The sequence below is a fragment of the Pongo abelii genome, chromosome 8 (genome assembly GCF_028885655.2).
Source record: "Pongo abelii isolate AG06213 chromosome 8, NHGRI_mPonAbe1-v2.0_pri, whole genome shotgun sequence".
Taxonomy (NCBI): domain Eukaryota; kingdom Metazoa; phylum Chordata; class Mammalia; order Primates; family Hominidae; genus Pongo; species Pongo abelii.
The window spans coordinates 55,050,131-55,070,779 of record NC_071993.2 but is presented as its reverse complement, the minus strand read 5'-3'; the positions used below and the strand labels follow the sequence as shown (position 1 = coordinate 55,070,779).

Genomic DNA, 20,649 nt, shown 5'->3' with positions numbered 1-20,649 from the left:
GTCCTCCTCCCCACTCATCCTGACCCCCCTGTCAGGCTCTGCCTTGAAGGAGATCATCTGCACTGGATCAGATGACCAGTCCTGATGCTCTGAGCACCTGCGAGCCTGCTCCCCTTAGGCCCCTCCTGGGCTGCTGAGGGCTGCCTGAGGACTGTGGCTCCCTGAATGCTGCAGCAGAACAGCAGAACCAGGGCTGAAGGCAGCCCTGCCCTGCTGGCTTTTGGCTATAAATTTGTTCACCTTCTGAGCTGTCTCCCTCAAGGCCCTGATGACTGTGATTGCCTCTAAACAAATGCCCCCGAAATTCCCCCTCCAAGCTCTGCAGTGCCTGTCTGCGGCCTGCAGATCCAGAGCCCCTCATTAGACTCCAGTGCAGTCCCGTACTCCCACTGCCTCTTCTGCTTTCCTGGCTCTTGACCCCGCTGTCTTCATTTCTCACAACCAATGGCTGATGGCTCCTGTGCTCCTGCCCTGAAGGCCACCGCAACACCTGTGCATTCCCTCATCGACTTATGACCTTGATGGCACTGCTTCCTGGCTGGCCATCCTGAGTTCACCCTTGCCCCTTCTAGTCCACCGCCCAAGCCAGCATCCACCCACAGCTCTGGTGACACTATGGTCCTCCTCAAACCCCACCTTGGCCCCACACTGCCTGCAGAAAAGGCTCAGCTTCCCAGCCTTGCTGGCACTGTGTTCCCCCCTCCCCCTCCCAGGCTCCCCAGACCACCTCTCTGGTTTCCGCACCACACCACTTCCTCTCAAGATGCCATCAATTGGGCCTGAGGGCAGTCGAGCCTGGGCAGGTGGCCTGTGCCCGGATCCGTCTCTGAGCCCCAGCCCTCGGGCCCAGTTCATTTCATTCCCTTTGGTGCGGTGAGCCTGGGTCTGCTGCTGGTGATCACCTTGTCACCTATGTGGCCTGGCACCACACTGGCACAGAATCTGTACTTGTGAACACTAGCAAGAGCAGAGTGTGGGCAGAGACAGGAAACCATCAAGCTCACCTGCTGGCTGGACCCAGCCTATTGTTGAGTCACCCAACACCCAGCAGATCCCAGTGGCAGTCCACTGTGTTTATCACTGCATTGTAATAGATGAGCTCTGGGCATGGGTTCCTGCAGACCCAGTGCCCCTTTGCTGGTGGACAAAGTTTAGGCTCTGCCAGGCTTAGGCTCACTGGGGTGCCCAGCAGCCAGGGTACAGAGGCCAGTGGGCCTGGGCAGGAATGCTGCTGCTGGTCTGGTGCAAGATGAGTGGACAGAGTGCCCTGCTCTGTCTTGGAGGGAGAGGTCAGGAGGCATGGCTGTCACTGACTGGGTGATAGGACCGTTTCTGCTGTTCCGCTGCAGCATTCAGGGAGCCACAGTCCTCAGGCCAGCACGGTGGCTGCCTCCTGCTCTGCCATTCCGTCTCTGCTCCTGTCCCCAGGGGCCTGCACATTCTGATGCTTCTTGCTTGCTTGCTCGGCGCTCTGGCTGGCAAACTCATCAGAATCATCAGTCACTTTCCCGGCTCAGGCCTCTGGCCCCTGGACACCTCCACTGGATGTCTCCTGGGCTAGAGATTGGCCAAAGCTAATCGGGCTAAAACTGAATTCTCAATTTCATCCTTTTCCTTCAATTTGCCATCCCCACATCCTGCCAGTTCTATTTCCAAAGTGCACTTGAATCTTTCTGCTGTCTCTATGCTATGCCAGCACCTGCGGCCCCATCTGCTGCAGTGGCCTCTGCCGACAAGGCCTCCCACATGGACCATCCCCAACTCCAGTCCCTTCTCCAGTAGCCAGTGTGGGCTGTGCAGGTCACCTGCGGGGTCTCACTGCTCCCTACTTATGCATGCTGAGTGGTTCCAGCGGCAGTGACAGTTGATTCTCAGTGCCATTCACTGCCGGCCATGTGGTCTCCAGCTCCCCACATCCCCATCCTCCTCTCACACGTGGCCTGCTTTTGCTTTCCTCATTTCTCTCTGCCTGAAGTCACCTTGCTCCTCGTTTGTCTGGGCCTAAGTGTCACTATTTCCTGAGAGGCCTTTTCTGACCCCTGTTATTTGCTCACTTGCCATTATGTATTTTTCCTTTAAAACACTTTCCATAATGTGTAAATATACATGTGTCATTACTTTGCACAATCTGTTCCCTCACTAAGTGAGCCAGAAGCTCCCTGAAGGCCAGGGCAGACTCTGTCTTATGCTTGCTGCTGGGAAGGCTGGCAGGGGCCAGGCGAGGTGGCAGCCCTCGTGTCTGACTTGACTTTGAAAGCAGTGGTGGACTGACGTGGACAGATGTGAGGCCTGGAACCACATGCTGGGATGTGGTCGAGCCTTGCTGTCCTGAGGGCCATGCTCAGGAGACTGAACCTTGAGGCTTCTGGCTCCACTCGGTTTCTGAGAAGGGCCGCTCTTTGTGACTTCTTCTCCACTCGGTGTCCTGCACAGCAGCCCTGGGGGTTTTTCAGAAAGGGAACCAGCATCCAGCAGAGAAATTTGGTTTCATTTCCTAGCCAGGCCTCCCCCTCACCCCTCTGAGACTCTGCCCTCCCACCTGTAATGGGGACAGGCACGCAGGCCTCAAGACTGTCAGAAAGCCCAGCAGTCGTCCCAGCTCCCCGCCACTCAGAAGCTCAGTTTCTTTAGTTTCTTTATCTGGAAAGAGGGAAACAGGCGTGACTTGATGATCTCTAGGTCCCTGGGGGCTTGAACCTTGATGATTCTCCGAGGAAACCCAGAACTGCTGTGTGCGCCTAGCAACGGGACGGGAGAAGTCCCGGCACCCCCTCCTACCTGCTTGGAGAGGAGTCCTGTGGTCTTTCAGCTGGAGGTTGGGGGCTCGACAGCACATAGCCAGGGTCTACGCTGCTGGCCTCCAGGGTTAGGGGGTTGGCTCTCATGGCTCCAGGGAGGAACCAATCCTGAGGAAGCCCTAAGTCCCTGACCTCGGCCCTTAGGGCAGCAAGCCTCCCAGAGAGCTTCAGAGGTCTGAACTCCCAAAGGGAAGAGGAAGAAGAGGCTTGGAGGTGTGTTTTCTCATCTTGTTACTCTGTGGTCCTTGTACCTGTAGGGGACCCTCCTTGGTCCCCAGTAATCCTGGGACCAAAATGGGGAACACCTCAATGAAATGAATCCTAAAATATCTCTCCCTATCGCCCACCCCCAGCCAGCTATGTAGCTAATGCTTATCCTGCCTAAGGTGTCTTTTGCTGGCTCTTCTCCTAAACATCCTATCACTGGACTCTTTTAAACAGCTGTATTGAGGTGTATTTCATGTATTATATAAATTAGTTCAATTGAATTGAATTTGAATTTATATAATTCAGCGGTCAGCAGTTTTTAATGTAGTCACAGAGTTATGCAACTATCACCAAAATCTAATTTTAGAACATTGTCATCACCCCGGAAAGAAACCCCATGCCCGTTAGTAGTCATGTCTCATTCCAGAAACAACCCTCCCTGTATCCCCTCGTCCCCAGCCCTGCAGCCTAGACAACCATGAAACTGTTTTCATACAATAAATATATTGTATTTTTGTTTCACTTAGCATAATGTTTTCAAGGTTCATCTCTGTATGGCTACTTCATTCCTTTTTAAGGCTGAGTAATATTCCATAGTATGAATATGCCACATTTTGTTTATCCATTCATCAGTAGATTTGGATTGTATTTTGCTAGTTTTTCTTGAGGATTTTTTTATTTGTATTTATAAGAGATATTGGTCTGTAGTTTTCTTGTGATGTCTTGGTTTTTGATATCGGAGGACTACTGGCTGCATAGGAGGAATTGAGAACTGTTCCCTCTCTTCTGTTTCTTGGAAGAGTTTGTGGACATTTGGTATTAATTCTTAAAATGTTCAGTAATACAGATTTTAAATTTCTTTTTGAGTTGGTTTTGGTAGTTTGCGCCTTTCTAGGAATTTGTCTCCTTTATCTAAGTCATCTAATTTGTTGGCAAACAGTTATAGGTTTTATTTATTTATTTATTTATTTTTGAGACAGGGTCTTGCTCTGTCATCCAGGCTGGAGTCTAATGGTACAATCATGGCTCACTGCAGCTTCAAACCTCTGGGCTCCAGCAATCCTCCTGCCTCAGCCTCCCAAGTAGGTGGGAGTCAAGCACATACCACCACACCTGGCTAATTTTTAATTAAAAAAAAAGTTTAGAGATGGGGTCTCATTGTGTTGCCCAAGCTGGTCTCAAACTCCTAACCTCAAGCAATCCTCCTGCCTTGGCCTCCCAAAGTGCTAGGATTACAGGCATGAGCCGCTGTACGTGGCCACAAACTCTTTTTCATATTATCTCTTACAATCTTTTTTATTCTGTAAGTTTGGTAGTGATGTTCCCTATGTCATTCCTGATTTTAATAATTTTATTTTTTTCTTGGTCAGTCTAGCTAAAGTTTGTCAAACTTGGTAATTTTTTCAAAGAACCAACTTTTGTTTTTATAGATTTTTAAATTTTTCCTATTGTTTTTCTAGTTTTTTTGGTTTTGTTTTTTGAGTTAAGGTCTTGCTCTGTCACTGAGGCTGGAATGCAGTGGCACAATCATAGCTCACTGCTGCGTCTAACTCCTGGGCTCAAGTGATCTTCCTGCTTCAGCCTCTTGAATGGTTGGGACTACACTTCCCACCTCACGCCTAAATACCCAAAGATGCTAGCACAGATGCCGCTATGATCAGCTTCTTTGAGTATTTAGAAGGGAGTTGTTCAGTTTCCACATATTTGTGAATTTCTCAAATGTCCTTTTTTATTGATTTCTAATTTCATTCCTTGGTAGTCAGTGAATATACTTTCAAACTTTGTTTTGGTTAATCCTTTAAAATTTTTAAGGCTTACTTTATGATTTAGTAAATGGTCTATCCTCAAATGTGTTCTGTGTGCATTTGAGAAGAATGTGCATGCTGCTGTTATTAGGTGGAGCATTCTACAGTTCTATGTTAGGTCTACTTGATTCCTTATGTTATTCAAGTCTTCTGTTTCCTTGTTGATGTTCTGCCTAGTTTTATTTTTGAAAGTAGGATATCGAAGTCTCCAACAATTATTAAAATCTCCTACATTCTGTTTATTTTTGTCATGTGAATTATGGGGTTCTGTTTACAGGGGCATATATGTTTATAATTGTTTTATCTTCCTCCTGCAACTACCCTTTTATCATTATAAAATGTTCATTCTCTTTGTATCCAGTAACATTTTTGTTTTAAAGTCAATTTTGTCTGATATTTGTATACCCACTCTAGATCTCTTTTGGGTATTTTTTTTATGGTATATCTTTTCTCGTCATTTTACTTTCAACCTACGTGTGTTTTTTAATGTAATGTTTCTCTCATAAGCAGTAATGGTTTGATTATTTAAAAATTTATTGGCCAATCTTTGCCTTTTTGTTGGAGTATTTATTCCATTTGTTTTTAATATAAGTACAGATAATACAGATTTATGTTAGCCACTTTGGAATTCGTTTTCTATACATGTTATATCTTTTTTGTTCTATTTCTCCATTACTGCTTTCTTTTTGTGTTAAATAGAAATTTTCCAACATACCAATATAATTCCCTTATTGTTTCTTCACAGTATTTTTTTAGTTATTTTCTTAGTGGTTATTCTGGGCATTACAATTAGCCTCTTAATTTAAAACAGTATAGTTCAGATTAATACTTCAGTGGTTTACAGAAACTTTGCTCCAATATAACTTTGTTCTCCCCGCTGCCTGACTCATTAGTGCCATTATTGCCATACTAATTATATCTTTATGAATTACTGGAGTTTTGTAAGTATTGCTTTATGCAGTTATCTTTTAAATAGAAGAGCTATAAAAATACATTTATTTTGTCTTTTATGTTTAACTATATATGTGATCTTCATTTCTTAATGTGGATTTCAATGAACATAATGTCCTTTTATTTTTCCTGAAGGACTCCCTTTAGGATTTCTTGTAGGTCTGATCAGCTAGGACGAAGGACTGAATATTCTTGGTTTTTAGTTCTCTGAGAATGTCTTCTCCATTTATGAATGATGGTTTTGCTGGATATAGAATTCTTGGTTGACTGTCTTTTTTTTCTCTTTCAGTATTTTGAAAATGTTGTTCTATTGTCTTCTGGTTTGCATGGTTTCTGCTGAGAAGTCAACTGTTAATTTTATTGAGAATCTGTTGTATTTTCTCTTGCTTCTTTCAAGATTCTTTGTCTTTGGACAGCTTGACTATGATATGTCTAGGTGTAAATCTCTTTTTTTCAACAAATTTGGGAAGTTTTAACCATCATTCCTTTAAATATTCTTTCTACCTTTTTTCTCTCCCCTCTCCTTCTAGGACTCTCATTTTGTGTATTTTGGTACACTTTATGGTGTCCCATCAATCTCTGAGGTTCTGTTCATTTTTCTTCATTATTTGTTAGTTTCTGGACCTCAGACTGGCTATTCTCAATTAACCTATCTTCAAGTTTACTGATTTTTTTTCTTCTATAAGCTCAAATCTGCTGTTAGAGCCCAAATAGTGATTTATGTATTTCAGTTATTGTACTTTTAAACTCCAGAATTTATATTTGTTTCTTTTTATAATTTTTATTTCTTTATTGACATTCTCTAATTGGTGGGACATCATTGTCACACTATGTTTTATTATTTAGACATAGTTTCCTTTAGTTCTTTGAACATATTTACAGTAGCTGATTTGAAGACTTTATCTAGTAAGTATAACATCTAGGTCAAGGACAGTTCATATGGACTGCTATTTTGTGTGTGTATGGGCCATACTTACCTATTTTTCTTGGGTATCTTACAATCTTTTGTTGAAACCTAGACATTGTAAATAATATAATGTGGCATCTCTGCAAATCATATTTACCCTCCCTCCTCAGGTTGCTGTTGTAGCTATTTTGTTTAGTGAATTTCCTGAATTAAATTTGTGTTCCCTGTTGTATGCAGTCACCCAAGTCTCTTGGTTAGTTTATTGGTCAGCCAATGATTTGTCACAAATATACTTAAGTGTCTTGAAGCAATAAGTCTTCTACCCTTTGAGGAGAGTGTGTTTGCACATGTATGTTTGTGTGTTGGGGCATACTTCCATTGCTTAGGAAGTTTGTGACTCTGCCATAGTCTTCCCTTCCTGCTTGTGCAGGGACTCAAAATCAGCCAGAGATGAGAGACAGAGGCCTCTCAGGTCTTTCCTCCACAATGGCATAGCGCTGCTCAGGCATATGGCTTTCTGGATCTCTAGGAGTATATCATGGGTTTTCAAAGTCCCCAGTGGATATCTCCTTCCCCAGATCTGTAAGTTTTGGCCAGCTCTTGTTTGCCCCAATTGGTATCACAGCTTTAGGCAGCTGTAATGTTAAGGAATTGCTGCTGATTATTTTTGACAAATGCCCTGGAATTAGATCTTTTCCTGCAGAGTGAGGTCTGAGTCAGATCAAATATGACAATGCTCTCTCAGTGTCTGTGGAAGCACAGGGGATTAAAAAAGAGGGGGTGGGGGAGAAACAGAGAAAAAGCAATGCTCTGCAAAAGGGGCTTTTTTAAGAAGTTGCAAAACAGATCAAATTTTTACAGTGCTCTAGGAATGAGAATCTTTGAGAAATGAATTCATACCAAGGTATATGAACAAGTTCTCAAGGCTTCTCTAGATGGGGCCTTGCCCCCCTTATCTAATCTTTATCTAAATGCTAAGTGGTGACATGGAGGTGAGTTAAGGGACCTGAGGGCTTGGTCTCAAGGAAGCAGTGTGAAATGTTGGAAGCTCTGGAAGCTTGGAGCTGGGCTGACCTGGTTCTGAATTCTGGCTCTGCCACCTACTGTTTGTGCAGCCTTTGGATAGGATGCTTCTCTGAGCCAGAGGGAGACTTTTGTCTGTAAACTGGGATGCCTCACTAGGTTGTATTAAGGGAAGAGTTAAATTGGCCTCTGTGTGTAAGATTGCTAGCACACAGAAAATGTCCCAAAATGGGAATGATTATTATTTGGCTTGAGGCTTAGGTTAAAACACTAAAAAGTGATGAGACCAGTATTGTTTTGTTGAAATAAAAGCATTTTTAACACATAAACATTATGTGTCAAGCCCTGTTTTAAGCACTTTCTATGTAGAGTTCATTTAATCCTCATGCTAGCCCTCAAGTGGACTTTATTAATTGTCCTGTTTTAGAGATGAGGAAGTTCAGGTGCAGTTTCCTGCCTAAGGCCACCCACAGCTGGGATTCCCATAGGCTATCTGGCACCAGAGCCTGCACTCTTGCATCTGTTTCATGTTAATACTACATAACTGAGAAGCCGGTGTGCACTTTGACAAATAGCAATGGAGAACACCAAAGGACAATAAGAAAAGCAGCATATGTCATTTGTCAATGAAACTGGCAACAAAAGGCCTGGGACATCCCCTAGTCAATCTAATTTGGAAGAAGTTAAAGGTCAGATACAAACTTCCCCTTTGTGGCTTCAGCCTGGCCAGGTTCCTCTCTGAGAATCAGTCATGCAGAGAGCCTGCTCACCACTGGAGTTCCTCTTGAGGTAGGGCCCTGTCCCTGGAGCAACCTCCTCCCTGCCCACTAAGTCTGCTCAGGCTGTTGTTGAGACTGGGGGCTAATTGGGGGAGGTGGGTAGGGACTGCTGTGCTTCAGCCTGTCACAGTCAGATCCACCTGGGAGCCCACAGTAGCGGCAGAGAGGACTTTTAACTGAGTGCTCATCTTGACAAGCCGGTTCAGTGCTGACCCTTACAGGCCAGGGCCGTGCAGGACCAGGCAACCCCACCCTGGGATTCTTTCAGTCATTATGACTTGAACAGTCAATGATGTCATTATCAAGTATCTGGTGCATTCATGCCTGGCCCAGCATGGACGCACCAGTCCTCTGCTGGGGACTTACGGGCCACTTTGTTATGATGAGTCCTGGGCCCTATGGAGCCATTGTTGAGGATTTCCAGCAGCACCCAGTCTGCATCAACAATTTCTGGAAGCAGAGAGTCCCTGAACCTTGGAGCAAGGAGAGGTATTTGAGATTAGGTTGTTTCTGCTTCCTCCATTTACCAATAGGGAGAGTCGGATGGAGAGAGGCCTGCATCACCCTCTGGGGCACATGGCTTGTGTGGAGGGAGCAGCAGCTCCTTGGGAGTTGAGGGTGCAGAATCAGGGGCAGCGTGGATGGCCTTGGGGTCAGGCCACCCTGGGCTCAAATCTTGACTGTTGCTGTGCCACTGAGCATGTGCCTGAGCTCTCTGGGCCTCAGTCTCATGCTGGCTGGGTGAGCGGCATCTCAGGGCTGCTGTGTGCCATGAGGGCACCGAGAGCAGGACTTGTGCAGGATGTGTGTCCACCAGTACCACACACCATCTTCCTGATGAGGGCCAGGGCAACCAATGTCCTTTGTAGACACCAGCACCTTCTAACTTGGTGAGGTCCTGGCTGCCATGCCATGCATGGAGTCACCTGCCTGCAGACAGCCACTCTCTATCCTGCTCCAGTCCAGTTTGAAAAACAAGCAAGGTCTATTCCAGTGAAGAGCCCCCAGGGAAGAGTCAAAGAGGGCATCTGCTGTTCAAACCCTGACACCCTCTTGCTAATGATGGCATCGCGCTTACTTTTAGATGTAACATACAACCTCGGAGGGGTTGGAGGAGAGGTCCATGGAGATCACTGGCTCAGCCTTCTCGTTTTCCAGATGATTTTTTTTTTAGTCCAAAGAGACTAAATGACTTGACTAAGGCCACACAGCATGTCAGCAGGCCAGCTAGGACTCCACCCACAGCCCCTGAGTCTGGGCATCCCTGTGCTGTTTCTGAGCAAGGCTGCCTCACTTCATTTTAGTTTAGTCTGTGTGACTTGAGCACAAGTTCTGCACACAAAACTGTGTAAGGCCACTAACAGCACTTACAGAGCAGTGCTATCCCTTCCTTCCTTTGAATGGTGGAGGTGGAGACAGTACATACAAGAGTTAGTCAAGACAAGGATGAGGGTGCAGGGAGGAAGCTGAGCCCTTCCATGCCACCTCCATGCTGGAGGGCATAGCCACTCCATGGCTGCAGCCTGGTTCAGAATGTGCCAGGGGTGGGGTCAGGCACCCCTTTCTTAAATGATCTTTCCTCCATTGTCTCAAGACATTCTCCAAGTACCAGCCAGGACAAAATGGCTTAGATGTAAGCGTCTCTACTTTGCCGCAGGCCCCAGTGCTTTCTGTTGTCCCACCCAGGCTCCTGCTGCCTGCCCTGATGTCTGTAGATTCACTTGGTCAAGAGGAGTTCCTTCTATGCCTGCTGTGTTTTTCAGCAATAGCACAGAACTGTTTTATGCGTGGAGCATGCTCATGCGCTAAATCAGTGGTCTCTCACTCAGGGAGGAAGAGAGGCCAACATTTGCTGAGGGCTCACTGTGCCCTGGGTTCTCAGCTGTCCCCACGAGGGGGTGCAATGCCCTTGGTTTTAAAGAGATGAAAATATCAAGGCTCCAAGAGGTAAAAAACTTGCCCCAGGCCACCTAGATGTGGCTGGTGAAGCTATGTGTGAACCCACTGCGGACTAACTCCAAAATTCATGTTCTTTTCTCTTCTCTTGGCTGTCTTCCAAGTGTCCAGAATGGATTGTCTGGAAAGCGTTCTGTTAGTACTTCTTGACTGTGGGACTACAGGTCTTTGAGTTTCTCCTAATAAAGTGATTTCTGATGAAAATCTGAGAACATCCTTCCTTCCTGTGCCCCCTCCTCCATGACTCGTCGGGCGTGTTCAGAGCCTGGAAGTCCCTGGAAATCCGGAGTAGCAGGCACTGAAAGGATGTCACGGCCCCCTCCCTTTATTCAGAGAGCCTCTCCTTTCCAATAACCTTCTGGGAAGGCACTGATGGTGGGGAGGATGGGGCTGTGTGGGGAGGGCCCAGCAAGTCTGGGGGAAATGAGACTGTGGAGCCCCGGAAGAGGCCAGGGTCACCCAGCATCCTGCCCTGCCTCTGCTGTGAAGCCCCATTGTCCCGGCTGGAGCTCCCAGGCTGGCCCGCCTTCAACTTGAGCATTCATGAGCCTGGCTCTGAGGCCCATTCCAAGTTAGTGCTATTTGTAGAATCTTCTTAAAATACCACAACAGTGTCATTCATGGAGCGTCTGCACAGCCACCGATGGCGGACAGAACAAAGCTCCGCTGTGCCTGGCATCCCGTTCTGGCCTCTGCTGGAGGTGTCCCCTCTGCTCCACTGACTGGGGATGTTGGTGTCCTCCCTGTCCTGGGTGCTCCTGAGCGAGGCCCCATGGGGTCCAGCAGAGACTCTGGTCCCCCACGCTGGCCAGGAGCACGTCCTGCGCCAGGCTTGCCAGCTGAGTGCAGGATGGCATGCTGCACTCTGCAAGTGAGACCGCTGCCCTTCTCGTGACTGTCCCCACACCCCCAGCTCTGATGTCAGGCTTCAGCCCAGAGCCTGCTCAGCTACAGTTGGGTGGACTGACAATGAGCAAAGAATAACAGGGGGAACCCAGGAGAATAAAGCATTTAGCATTCAGTTTCAAAGCCGCGGGCATTCTCTGCCTTCCCCTGTGGGCAGACCTCTGTTTCCCATTAGATAACAGTGGTATCCTCACCAACTGCATCTCTCTCCCCTGCCCCAGTGGTACCCACAGGGCATCCTTAGGAACGCTTGCTCCTGGCATGTTGATTGGTGTCACTGTTAGTTAGCAATGCATTTTGTGGTATCTGGGATAAGTATAGCAGTTTGAGGGCTTTCCCAGCTTCTGGACCTGTCAGAGCCTTTGCTATGTGAATGTACCCTGCCCTGGGCATTGCCTCCCACACAATTTACCCTCAGGCCCTTCCTCACACAGCTGCCTGGCTGGGAAGCCTGCTGTGGCCTTCCCTCGCCCTGCAGGATGCGGGTGTGGCTAGAGATCCTGGCAGTGTGCCCATCTGTTCAAAGGGTTTGATGACTTCCCATTTTTTTGTCTTTTCCCATGGATACCTACCCATGAGTTGCATAGGCAGCCAGACATTGCTCCAAAAGGAGATGACTTTGCTGGTCCTGGCCCATGCCTGAAGACAAGGGCCTGCAGTGGACCTCACAGTGGATCTGGGAGTGGCTGATGGGACTGGGACCCCCTCCCAGGTGGGAAAGGCTTAGGCAGCCAGGACCCAGCAGCCCTCGCTGGGCAGCCATGCCAGCCGCACTGAAGTGGGGTTTTGAGTTTTCTAAAAGTATAGCCACGTGTCGTCAGCAGGTCCCCAACATGTCCCCAGTAACAGCTGGTCATGAGGCACACATGACCGCTCCCTGAGCAGTGGTGAGGCTGTTACACCCAACTGCAGCAGGAAAAGTGACCTTTGATGGGGAAGTTCTGCCTGGGAGTGCAAATATGCCTGGGGTGAAAGCCAGGCCAGAGGCTGAAGTCCCACAGGTGGTTTTGGGATTCTCAAAGCATTACTGTGTAATGAACAAAACCCGCCTCAGTAAGGAGAGTGGCCACCCCAGCCTTTGAGCCCTGACACTTGGAGTCTGACCATCCCAGTGGAAGGCAGGGATGCCCTGAGAAGCAGGTGCCTCCAAGACAAGCAGGTCCACATGACTCAGCAACTGCAGGGCTTCAGGCAAGGGACTTGGCATTTCTATGTTCAGATCCCCCCCACCCCCACCCCCACGCCCCAGCATTTCCGAGCCTCAGTTGCTCATGGTGTAATTACTGTGTCTGGCTGAGTGGGGGCTGTTACTGGTGGCATCCTATCCTTAAGTGAATTACAAAGTAAATGGGAGGTTTTGTGATTTCTTTAGCCTGTGGCTGCCCCCACTTGAGGTTGTGAGCAAATTCAGGATTGACTGCTTGTTATTCTGGTGTCCTCAGCACATGGATACATGGGTGGATGACTGTCCCATGAGGACACGTGAAACTGCTCACAGGTGCCGCTTTGTGGGAGAGGACCCAGCACACAGAAGTCTGGGGCAGGAGGGAGGCTGACTTTTCACTTTTCACTCTGTGTGCCTGCACGGTTGATTTTTTATGTTGATGTTACTCACCCTTTCCCCAAAAGGCTAACCTTTCTGAGTCCTGGCGTTTCCTGTTTCTTCTCTTGCTGTCAGCCATCACCTCCTGATATCAGCATGGCTGCCTCTGTCAGCTCTCCCAGTCCTTTTTTAACTGCCTGTTCTAATTCACTGCATATCATAAAGCAGTGAACTGCACTTGCTAGAAATGTATGCAAAGTAAGAGTCAGCAAGCCCCAAGTAAGGCCCTCGAAGGTCAGTCGTTTGGCTCATAGGGGACCTTCACCTGTTTGGCCTTTCCCAATCATTGTTTTGCGTGCCCTTGGACTCTAGATGGATGAGGTTGACAGATGGGTGATTTCTAGATAAACCAGGTGTTACTGTGATGCTCTGTGTATGGAAGGGACAGGATTCACCCTGGGTCTGGCAGCTTTTCTGGCTCTGCAAGTTCACATGAGGATGGCTAAGATGATGATGGCCCTTGGGAACAAGGTCATTTTTGAGCGTGTTTCCCAAAATTAGTGCTGAACCCTATCTTGCCAGGGGACTGGTGGGGGGGCGTGGGAGGCCCTGAGAGGCTGGAGGAGTTCAGGTTTTGCTCCGCAGCCCTGTGAGCTTTGCAAAGGGGAATAGCGCTGAACTAAGAGTCTAGCAGACAAAGCATAAAATCCTAGCTCTGGCCTTCTTGCTTGAGCAGTTTCCTTCTGCAGAAAATGGAAAAATAAGACCTTCCTGAAGGTTGTCTACAGGCTTGAATACGAGAACATCTAGGCCCTCGTATCACATAACTCTAGGGGGCACCATTCACATAAGCTACCATGTTGCCTCCAGAGGGCACCATTGATTTAGACTACAGTGAGAGTGGCTGCCTTGGTGGGGGGGTGCGTGCACTTAGACTACCATGCGAATGGCTGCCTCCTGGTGTTGTGCTAGGGAATGGTGCTGGATGACAGGGAACCTGTGAAACTTCTATCCTAGCACTAGCAAGGGTACTTCTTACGTGTCTAGATGCTTATACCTGGCCTCCAGGAAGGAGGCAGCTTATAAAAGTAGTACAGTCATGTGCCACATCATGACATTTAAGTCAATAGGCTGCATATGTGACAGTGATCCTATTATAGTATTGTATTTTCACGGCACCTTTTCTCTATGTTTAGATACATGAATTACTTCCCATCGTGTTATTATTGCCTACAGTATTCCACACAGTCTCATGCTGTGCAGGTTTGTACTGTAGGAGCAATGGGCTGTACTATAGAGCTTGGGTGTGCAGTACCTGTACTGTCTAGGTTTGTGTGAGCACACTCTGTGGGGTTTGCACAATGGCAAAATTGCTTAATGACATGTTTCTCAGAATGTATCCCTGTCACTAAGCGGTGCCTGACTATATGTTGCTTTTATAAGAACCTAAAGAACTTGAGTGAAAAAGAGTGGGAAGGACATTAGCTGAGGCCCTGAGGTCCCATCCAGCTGCCGAGGAGGGCCCACTGCTGCCTGACCTTACAGGAACCCCTCGTGAAGAGGGAAGGAGCGTCGGTGAGAGATACATGGTGGCCAAATCAAATTAGGGAAGTTTCTCAGATGCCTGTAGATTTTGTGGTTCAACAAATGTCTGCGTGACAAGCCAGAGAGGGGGCAGAACTGGGGTATGGAGTATTGGGCCGGTAGAACACAGGTGTGGAGAGCCACAGGCCCTGGTGGCCTCTGCCATTTGGCAAGCCACTTTCCCTTGGGCTGCAGCTTCTCCAACCAGCCCTTACAGGCTCCTTACAGGCCTTGGCTACATCTCCAGCATGCCTCCACCAGGCAGCCCTCCTGGCCTACCCCTCTCTCCATCCCAGCCAGGAGAAGCGGTCTGAACACACCTCTGGGGAGGCAAAAATCCTCCCAGGGGATCCCCATCCACCCACCCTAGGTTTCCAGGAAGGAACTGGGAATGGCCAGCCAGGTCCTGCCCCAACCACAAGGAGGAGTTCTAGAGCCACCTCCAGCCTGGCCCTGGGAGGTTTTGTGATGCAGAATTGGGGATGGAGCTCAGTGGCCAACAGCCAGGAGAGCAGAGTCAGGCGCATGGGACTCCTGCATCTGTACTTTTGGAGCTGCTGGGCGTGGTCTCATGGTGGGGATGGATTAGGGGAGTGGGATGGGAGTGGGGTGATGCCACCAGCATATTTTGTTTGATGCTTACAATTACAGACTGATTTTTATTTATTTATTATATTTAGTCTAAAGTGTACAGTTTCCCAAGGCAGGCAGATCACCTGAAGTCAGGAGTTCGAGACCAGCCTGGCCAACATGGTGAAACCTCATCTCTATTAAAAAATACAAAAATTAGCTGGGCGTGGTGGCAGGCACCTGTAATCCCAGCTACTCAGGAGGCTGAGGCAGGAGAATCGCTTGAATCCAGAAGGCGGAGGTTGCAGTGAGCCGAGATTGTGCCACTGCATGCCAGCCTGGGCAATAGAGTGAGACTTTGTCTTAAAAAATAATAGTAATAATAAAATAAAATGTACAGTTTCTGGAGACAGAGGAAGCAGGGTGTGGTGGGACTTGGGGCACCCCCTCTCCCCATTGCTTGCTTGGGCCCCTCTGCCTGCCTAGGCTCCACTCACACCCAGGTGCTTGAACCCCATGGTCTCAAATTTCCTCTCAATTCATCACTACCAGGACTCTTCCCACCCCCTCTCTCAGCTTACCCCCAACTTATGAACAAGTTCTGGTGAGTCTCAGATCCAGACAGGCACTGAGCCTGGGTGCCTGTCACCACCTGCATCCCAGCCCATGTGGCCCCAGCCTCTGCTTCCCTCCCCTGGACACCTACCAGAACCTCCTGTCTAAGCTCCTGACCCACTCTTTCCCTCCTCAGCCCACGGAGCCCCACAGAAGAGCTCAGGACTTTTCCCACCTCGGGGCCTTTGCAATTCTCCTGCCCATCTGCCAACCGCCTCCCCTGCTCATCCTTTTGTGCCCAGACCAGATCTGTGCAAGAAAGCCAGATCCCCTCCCCAGAGTGGCCTTTCCTGACCCACCCCATTTCTGTTATCCCATCCATCTGAGCTTTCCCTGCAACCTTGGTTGGCTCCCTGTCCTTTGGCTGGTTCTCCAGGACAGCAGGGGCCTTGTCTCCCTTGTTCACCCACACACCCCCTCCAGGCCACCCCATATGTCAAGCACAGCATCCTGCACACACCAGAGTCTTGGGAAGTACCTGTGGTCTCACTGGAAGAATCAGCCTCCCTGCCCTTCAGGTTTCCTGCATGGGTCCAGCCCTCTGGAGAGTGGGGAGCTAAGGGATCACCCTTGGCCATTGGACGACTGGAGCCAGTGGATCCCTCCTCCCCTTTTCGTCCCAGGACTGGCAGTCCTGACACACATTTCATGAGGCCAGATGGAGTTCCCAGGCCCCCAGGGCAGCAGGCAGCTTATCCAGCTTCCCTGTGGGGCTCTCCCTCCTTCCCATTCCTCCTTCCCCATCCTGCACTTCTCCCTGGGATAGCTTCCTGAACAATAACCTTTTCCTCAGGCTTTGATTTTAGGGAACCCAGGTTAAGACACACTGTTAGTTGGGGGAAAACATTCTCAATAGCAACCCAAAGTAGAGAAAGGCATAGGCCAGCCGGGGTTCATATCTGCTTCCTATTAGGCCACATTGCTCGGAGTTACTCATTTAGCAAATGTTGATGTGTTCACTCATAGCAGAGCACTCCAGCAGGAGTTAGGGAAGGGGCACTCCAGGTGGGTGCCAGCAGGACTTGGGCTGAGGAGGGGACATCGATGCACATTGCAGTTCCATCACTTACCAGCCTCCTGGGCTTGGGAAGTTCACCCCAGTGGCCTGGGCTTCTCCCTGTACCATGGGATGGTAGGGAAGGACAGCGTGATAATAGCCTGTACTTCCCAGAGTTGCTGGGAGAGGAGCTTCACAAAGCACGTGTGTGGTGTTAGCAGGGTGGTGGTGCCAGTGACGGTAGCAGCAGTAGCCGCAGCAGCAGGTGTGGGGCCTCATTAATCTCTGAGACTGACTTCGTTTGTACCAATGTAGAAATAAATACCCCTCCCCTCCACAGAGTCACTGGACAGGTTGACACTGGAAGCTGGCACTGAGTAGGTGCCTCATAAATGTTCCTTTTTTGTTCCTTAGAATAATGAGTTGAGCCATCCGTTATTCCCTCCAGGTCACTCAGCATCAGTTACATTTTTTTTCAGTCTAACCACCAGGCTACCCATTCGTCCCCACAACCCCTCTCTTGAACATTTCAGAACATGGTCTTCAGCTGACAGTTAACATATTCCGTTTAACATGCTGCTATTTTAATTTATTTCCTTCTCCCTCCGAATATTTTTACATCAGCGATGGCACCACGTTCCTTGGTGTTTTCCAGTCTCAGCCACGCATTCTTACTGCTGAGGCCTGGCCAAGTCCTGGCTTCTCCAAGGTCAGGAGACGAGGGGGCCTCATCCAATCAGCCTCAGAGCCAGGCGAGCCCAAGCCGTGGGTGGAGGTGGCCGAGAGGATGCTGTTCTGAATTTATGGCTTCATCCCCAACCCCAGCAGGCCCCCAGGATCCTTCCTAGCATTGGCTGCTTTGAGTTTGTTGATGATGTTGGTTAATGCCTGTCTCCGCTACCAGGCCACATTCTCTGAGAGGCAGAGACTCTTGCTTTTGTCACTGCTGTGTCCCCAGTATGTGGCACAGTGTCTGGCACATGGTAGACCATCAATAAATATTTATGGGAGGAAGAATGGGATATGGAAATTTGGGAGTGGATGAGGGGCAACAGTTGGGGAAGGTGAGGGAGAAGTAGGGATATTTGAGCTGGGTCTTGATGAATGAGTAGGAGTTTGCCAGGTGGCCAGGTGGGAAAGGCACCAGCATGTGCAAAGACCTGGAGGCAAGAAGAATGTGGTGCTTCCTGGCAATAAGCAAGACGGCAGGGCGCCTGGAGTGTCTGGTGAGATGGGGAGAGCTGGCTGGGGCTGGAAAGGTGCTCTCCGCTCATCACGCAGGAGCCCAGTGGGAAGCAGCAAACTGGGAAATGTCCTGAAGACAACAGGGTAAGGCCATGATGTAAGATTCTCAATGGAGAAGGGAAAGTTCTGACTGCACTGCAGAGACCACCCCTTGGCAGTGCCTGGGCATTCCCCAGCTGTTCCCACACTCTTCACTTCTGCAATTGTCCCTGGGAGAAAAATCAGAGTCCTCCTTCCCCCACGGGGTACTGCCCAGGGCAAGGTCACACACCAACCCCCTAAAAGCCCCACCATCCCCAGAATCACAAAGGAAGATTCTCAGGGAGAGGCTGGTTTTAAGAAGTGAAACTCTGCTATGATTATAAGCTAGTGAAAGGGGAACGGAGCTGAAACCATTTGGAGGACATTTGGGGCATTTTCCTAAATTAAAAGTACTCAAAACACAGGGCTGGCTTAACTTCTCCAGCACCAAACACGAGCTCCTGACTCTCTCAGCAATGAAAGTAAACACAATCTTCACTCAAGACAGTTATCTGTGCCTATGAGAATCCACATGCCAGCACTTCAGAGCCTCTCTTGAGAGGAAGCTGCTCCTCCCCTACTCCTGAGACCCCCCTTTCTCTTCTGGGAGCCAGCCTGGGGCCCAGTGTCCAGCTCCTCCTTCCAGAAATAGGCATGCAGATCTGTGCACCTCTGAGTATATATCATCCATATACTTTTTCCACATAGTAACGGAGCATCCCGTATCACTTCACACAGTTTCACCACCTTCTTTTTTTTTTTTTGGATGTACATAATTTAATCAATACATTATTTAATTTGAAGAAAGGTTAAGTTGTTCCCAGTTATTTTTACTACCTCTTTATGCACATGTACAAATTTATCTGAAGAGTAAATTTCTAGGAATAGATTACTGGGTCATTTAAAAGGTTGATAGATCTCAAATTATTCTTCCAAAGAGATTGTCAAAACCAAAATCTACTTCTAGCAACAGCTCGAAGGTCTGCCCACTTTCTTCACCAACCCCATCAGGTGGGTGCCTTCAGCTGCAACCCCTCCCTTGAGATGCTGGTAAACCAGCCAAGAGCACCTCCCATGGGGAGGCCTCAGGGGCCCTGCACTGGCCTCACCCACACACCTGGAACACGTGGTGTGAGAAGGCTTATTTCACCTGTCACTTTATATTAAACCTCATTTTCATTTGTTTTTTAAAATAGGTAACAAATAGTACAACTATCAGAAGGCACAAGCCAGTCTCCCTCTTTCCCTGCCTTCCAGCCACTCACCTTCATCCACAGAAAAAGTCACTGTTTTCTTTCTCTGTCCAGAGATACTTTGTACATATTCAAACAAATCTGGGCATAAAGTACACCCTCATTTTTTAATACCTGCAAAGCATCCCATTTTATGGATATGTAGCTGGGCCCTCTCCTTCTGCCATTTGTCTTTTCACTTTCTTTTCTTTGCCTTGCAACTATTTTTAACTTTTATGTAGTTACATTTTCTTTTGTGGTCTCTTGTTTTTGAGTCATACTTAGAAAGGCCTTCTCCAAAATTTTATACAAAATTTCTCCCATGGTTGAGCCTGGCACTTTTATAGTTTCATTTTTCAACTTTAAATCTTTTTTTTTTTTTTTTGAGGCAGAGTCTCACTGTGTCACCCAGGATGGAGTGCAGTGGCATCATCTTGGCTCACTGCAACCTCCGCTTCCTGAGTTCAAGGAATTCTCCTGCCTCAGCCTCCCGAGTAGCTAGGACTACAGGTGCCCGCCACCACGCCCAGCTAATTTTTGTATTTTTAGTAGAGCCGGGTTTTTTTCACCATGTTAGCCAGGCTGGTCTCGAACTCCTGGCCTCAGGTGATCCACCTGCCTCAGCCTCGCAAAGTGCTGGGATTACAGGTGTGAACCATGGCTCCTGGCCTTAATCTTTGATCTATTGTGTATTTTTATTTGGTTGTAAGCTGTGACATAAGGATTCAGCTTGATTTTTCCTCATGTGGCTCTCCCATTGTCCCTATCCCATTTATTAGAGAATCCCACCTGTCCTCATCCCTTTGAAAGAGCTCCTTAAACATTCCAAACTCCCATATGTGTGTGAGTCTTTCTCTGGTCATGCCACCCAGTGCTGTTTTAATTTCTGAGTAGCTCTACTCAGGTTTTTGTTGTTGTTTTGTTTTGTTTTGTTTTGTTTTGTTTTGTTTTGAGATAGAGTCTTGCTTTGTCACCCAGTTTGGAGTTCAGATCACAGCTTATTTCAGCTTCTTGCTCTGCTGAGCTCAAGTTACCCTCCTACCTCAGCCTCCTGCATAGCTGGGATTACAGGTGTGTGCCACCACATGTGGCTAATTTTTTAATTATTATTGTCTACAGAGGTGGGGTCTTGCTATGTTGCCCAGACTGGCCTGGAACTCCTGGCCTCAAACAATCTTCCAACTTTGGCCTCCCGAAGTATTAGGATTACAGGTGTGAGCCACCATGCCCAGCCTCTATACTCTCTTTTAATAATTGGTTGGGCTGGTCGGACTTCACTATGTTTTCTTTCAAAAGTGCACTTGCTATTTTTGCTTATGAACCTTAAGAATCAACTTATCTGGTTTAAAAAGAAATGCTATTCATATTGTGTTAAATTAATAGACCAAATTAGGGAGAATTGGCATCTCTATTATGCTGCTGGCATCTCTGTTTTCCTACTTATATACATAGAATGCATTTCTGTTTCTCCTAATTTACAAATAGATTGGTCTTTTTATATATTAATTTT

General features: G+C 48.0%; 1 protein-coding gene across 7 annotated transcripts in view; it reads left to right on the top strand.

The window, feature by feature from the left end:
* The window catches only part of ARHGAP22 (Rho GTPase activating protein 22), a 158,231-nt gene that overhangs the window by 84,415 nt on the left and 53,167 nt on the right, over nucleotides 1-20,649 (top strand). Inside the window, exon 1 of one of the 7 annotated variants that reach the window (XM_054522268.2) lies at nucleotides 8,779-8,959. The exons of 5 other annotated variants lie outside the window; for them this stretch is intronic. In XM_054522268.2, coding sequence (XP_054378243.2) covers nucleotides 8,869-8,959 — 91 coding nt within the window. In that variant the 5' untranslated portion in view covers nucleotides 8,779-8,868. Of the gene's footprint in view, nucleotides 1-8,778; nucleotides 8,960-20,649 lie in introns of those variants that run through there. One more of the 7 variants, XM_054522267.2, reaches the window with a different exon arrangement.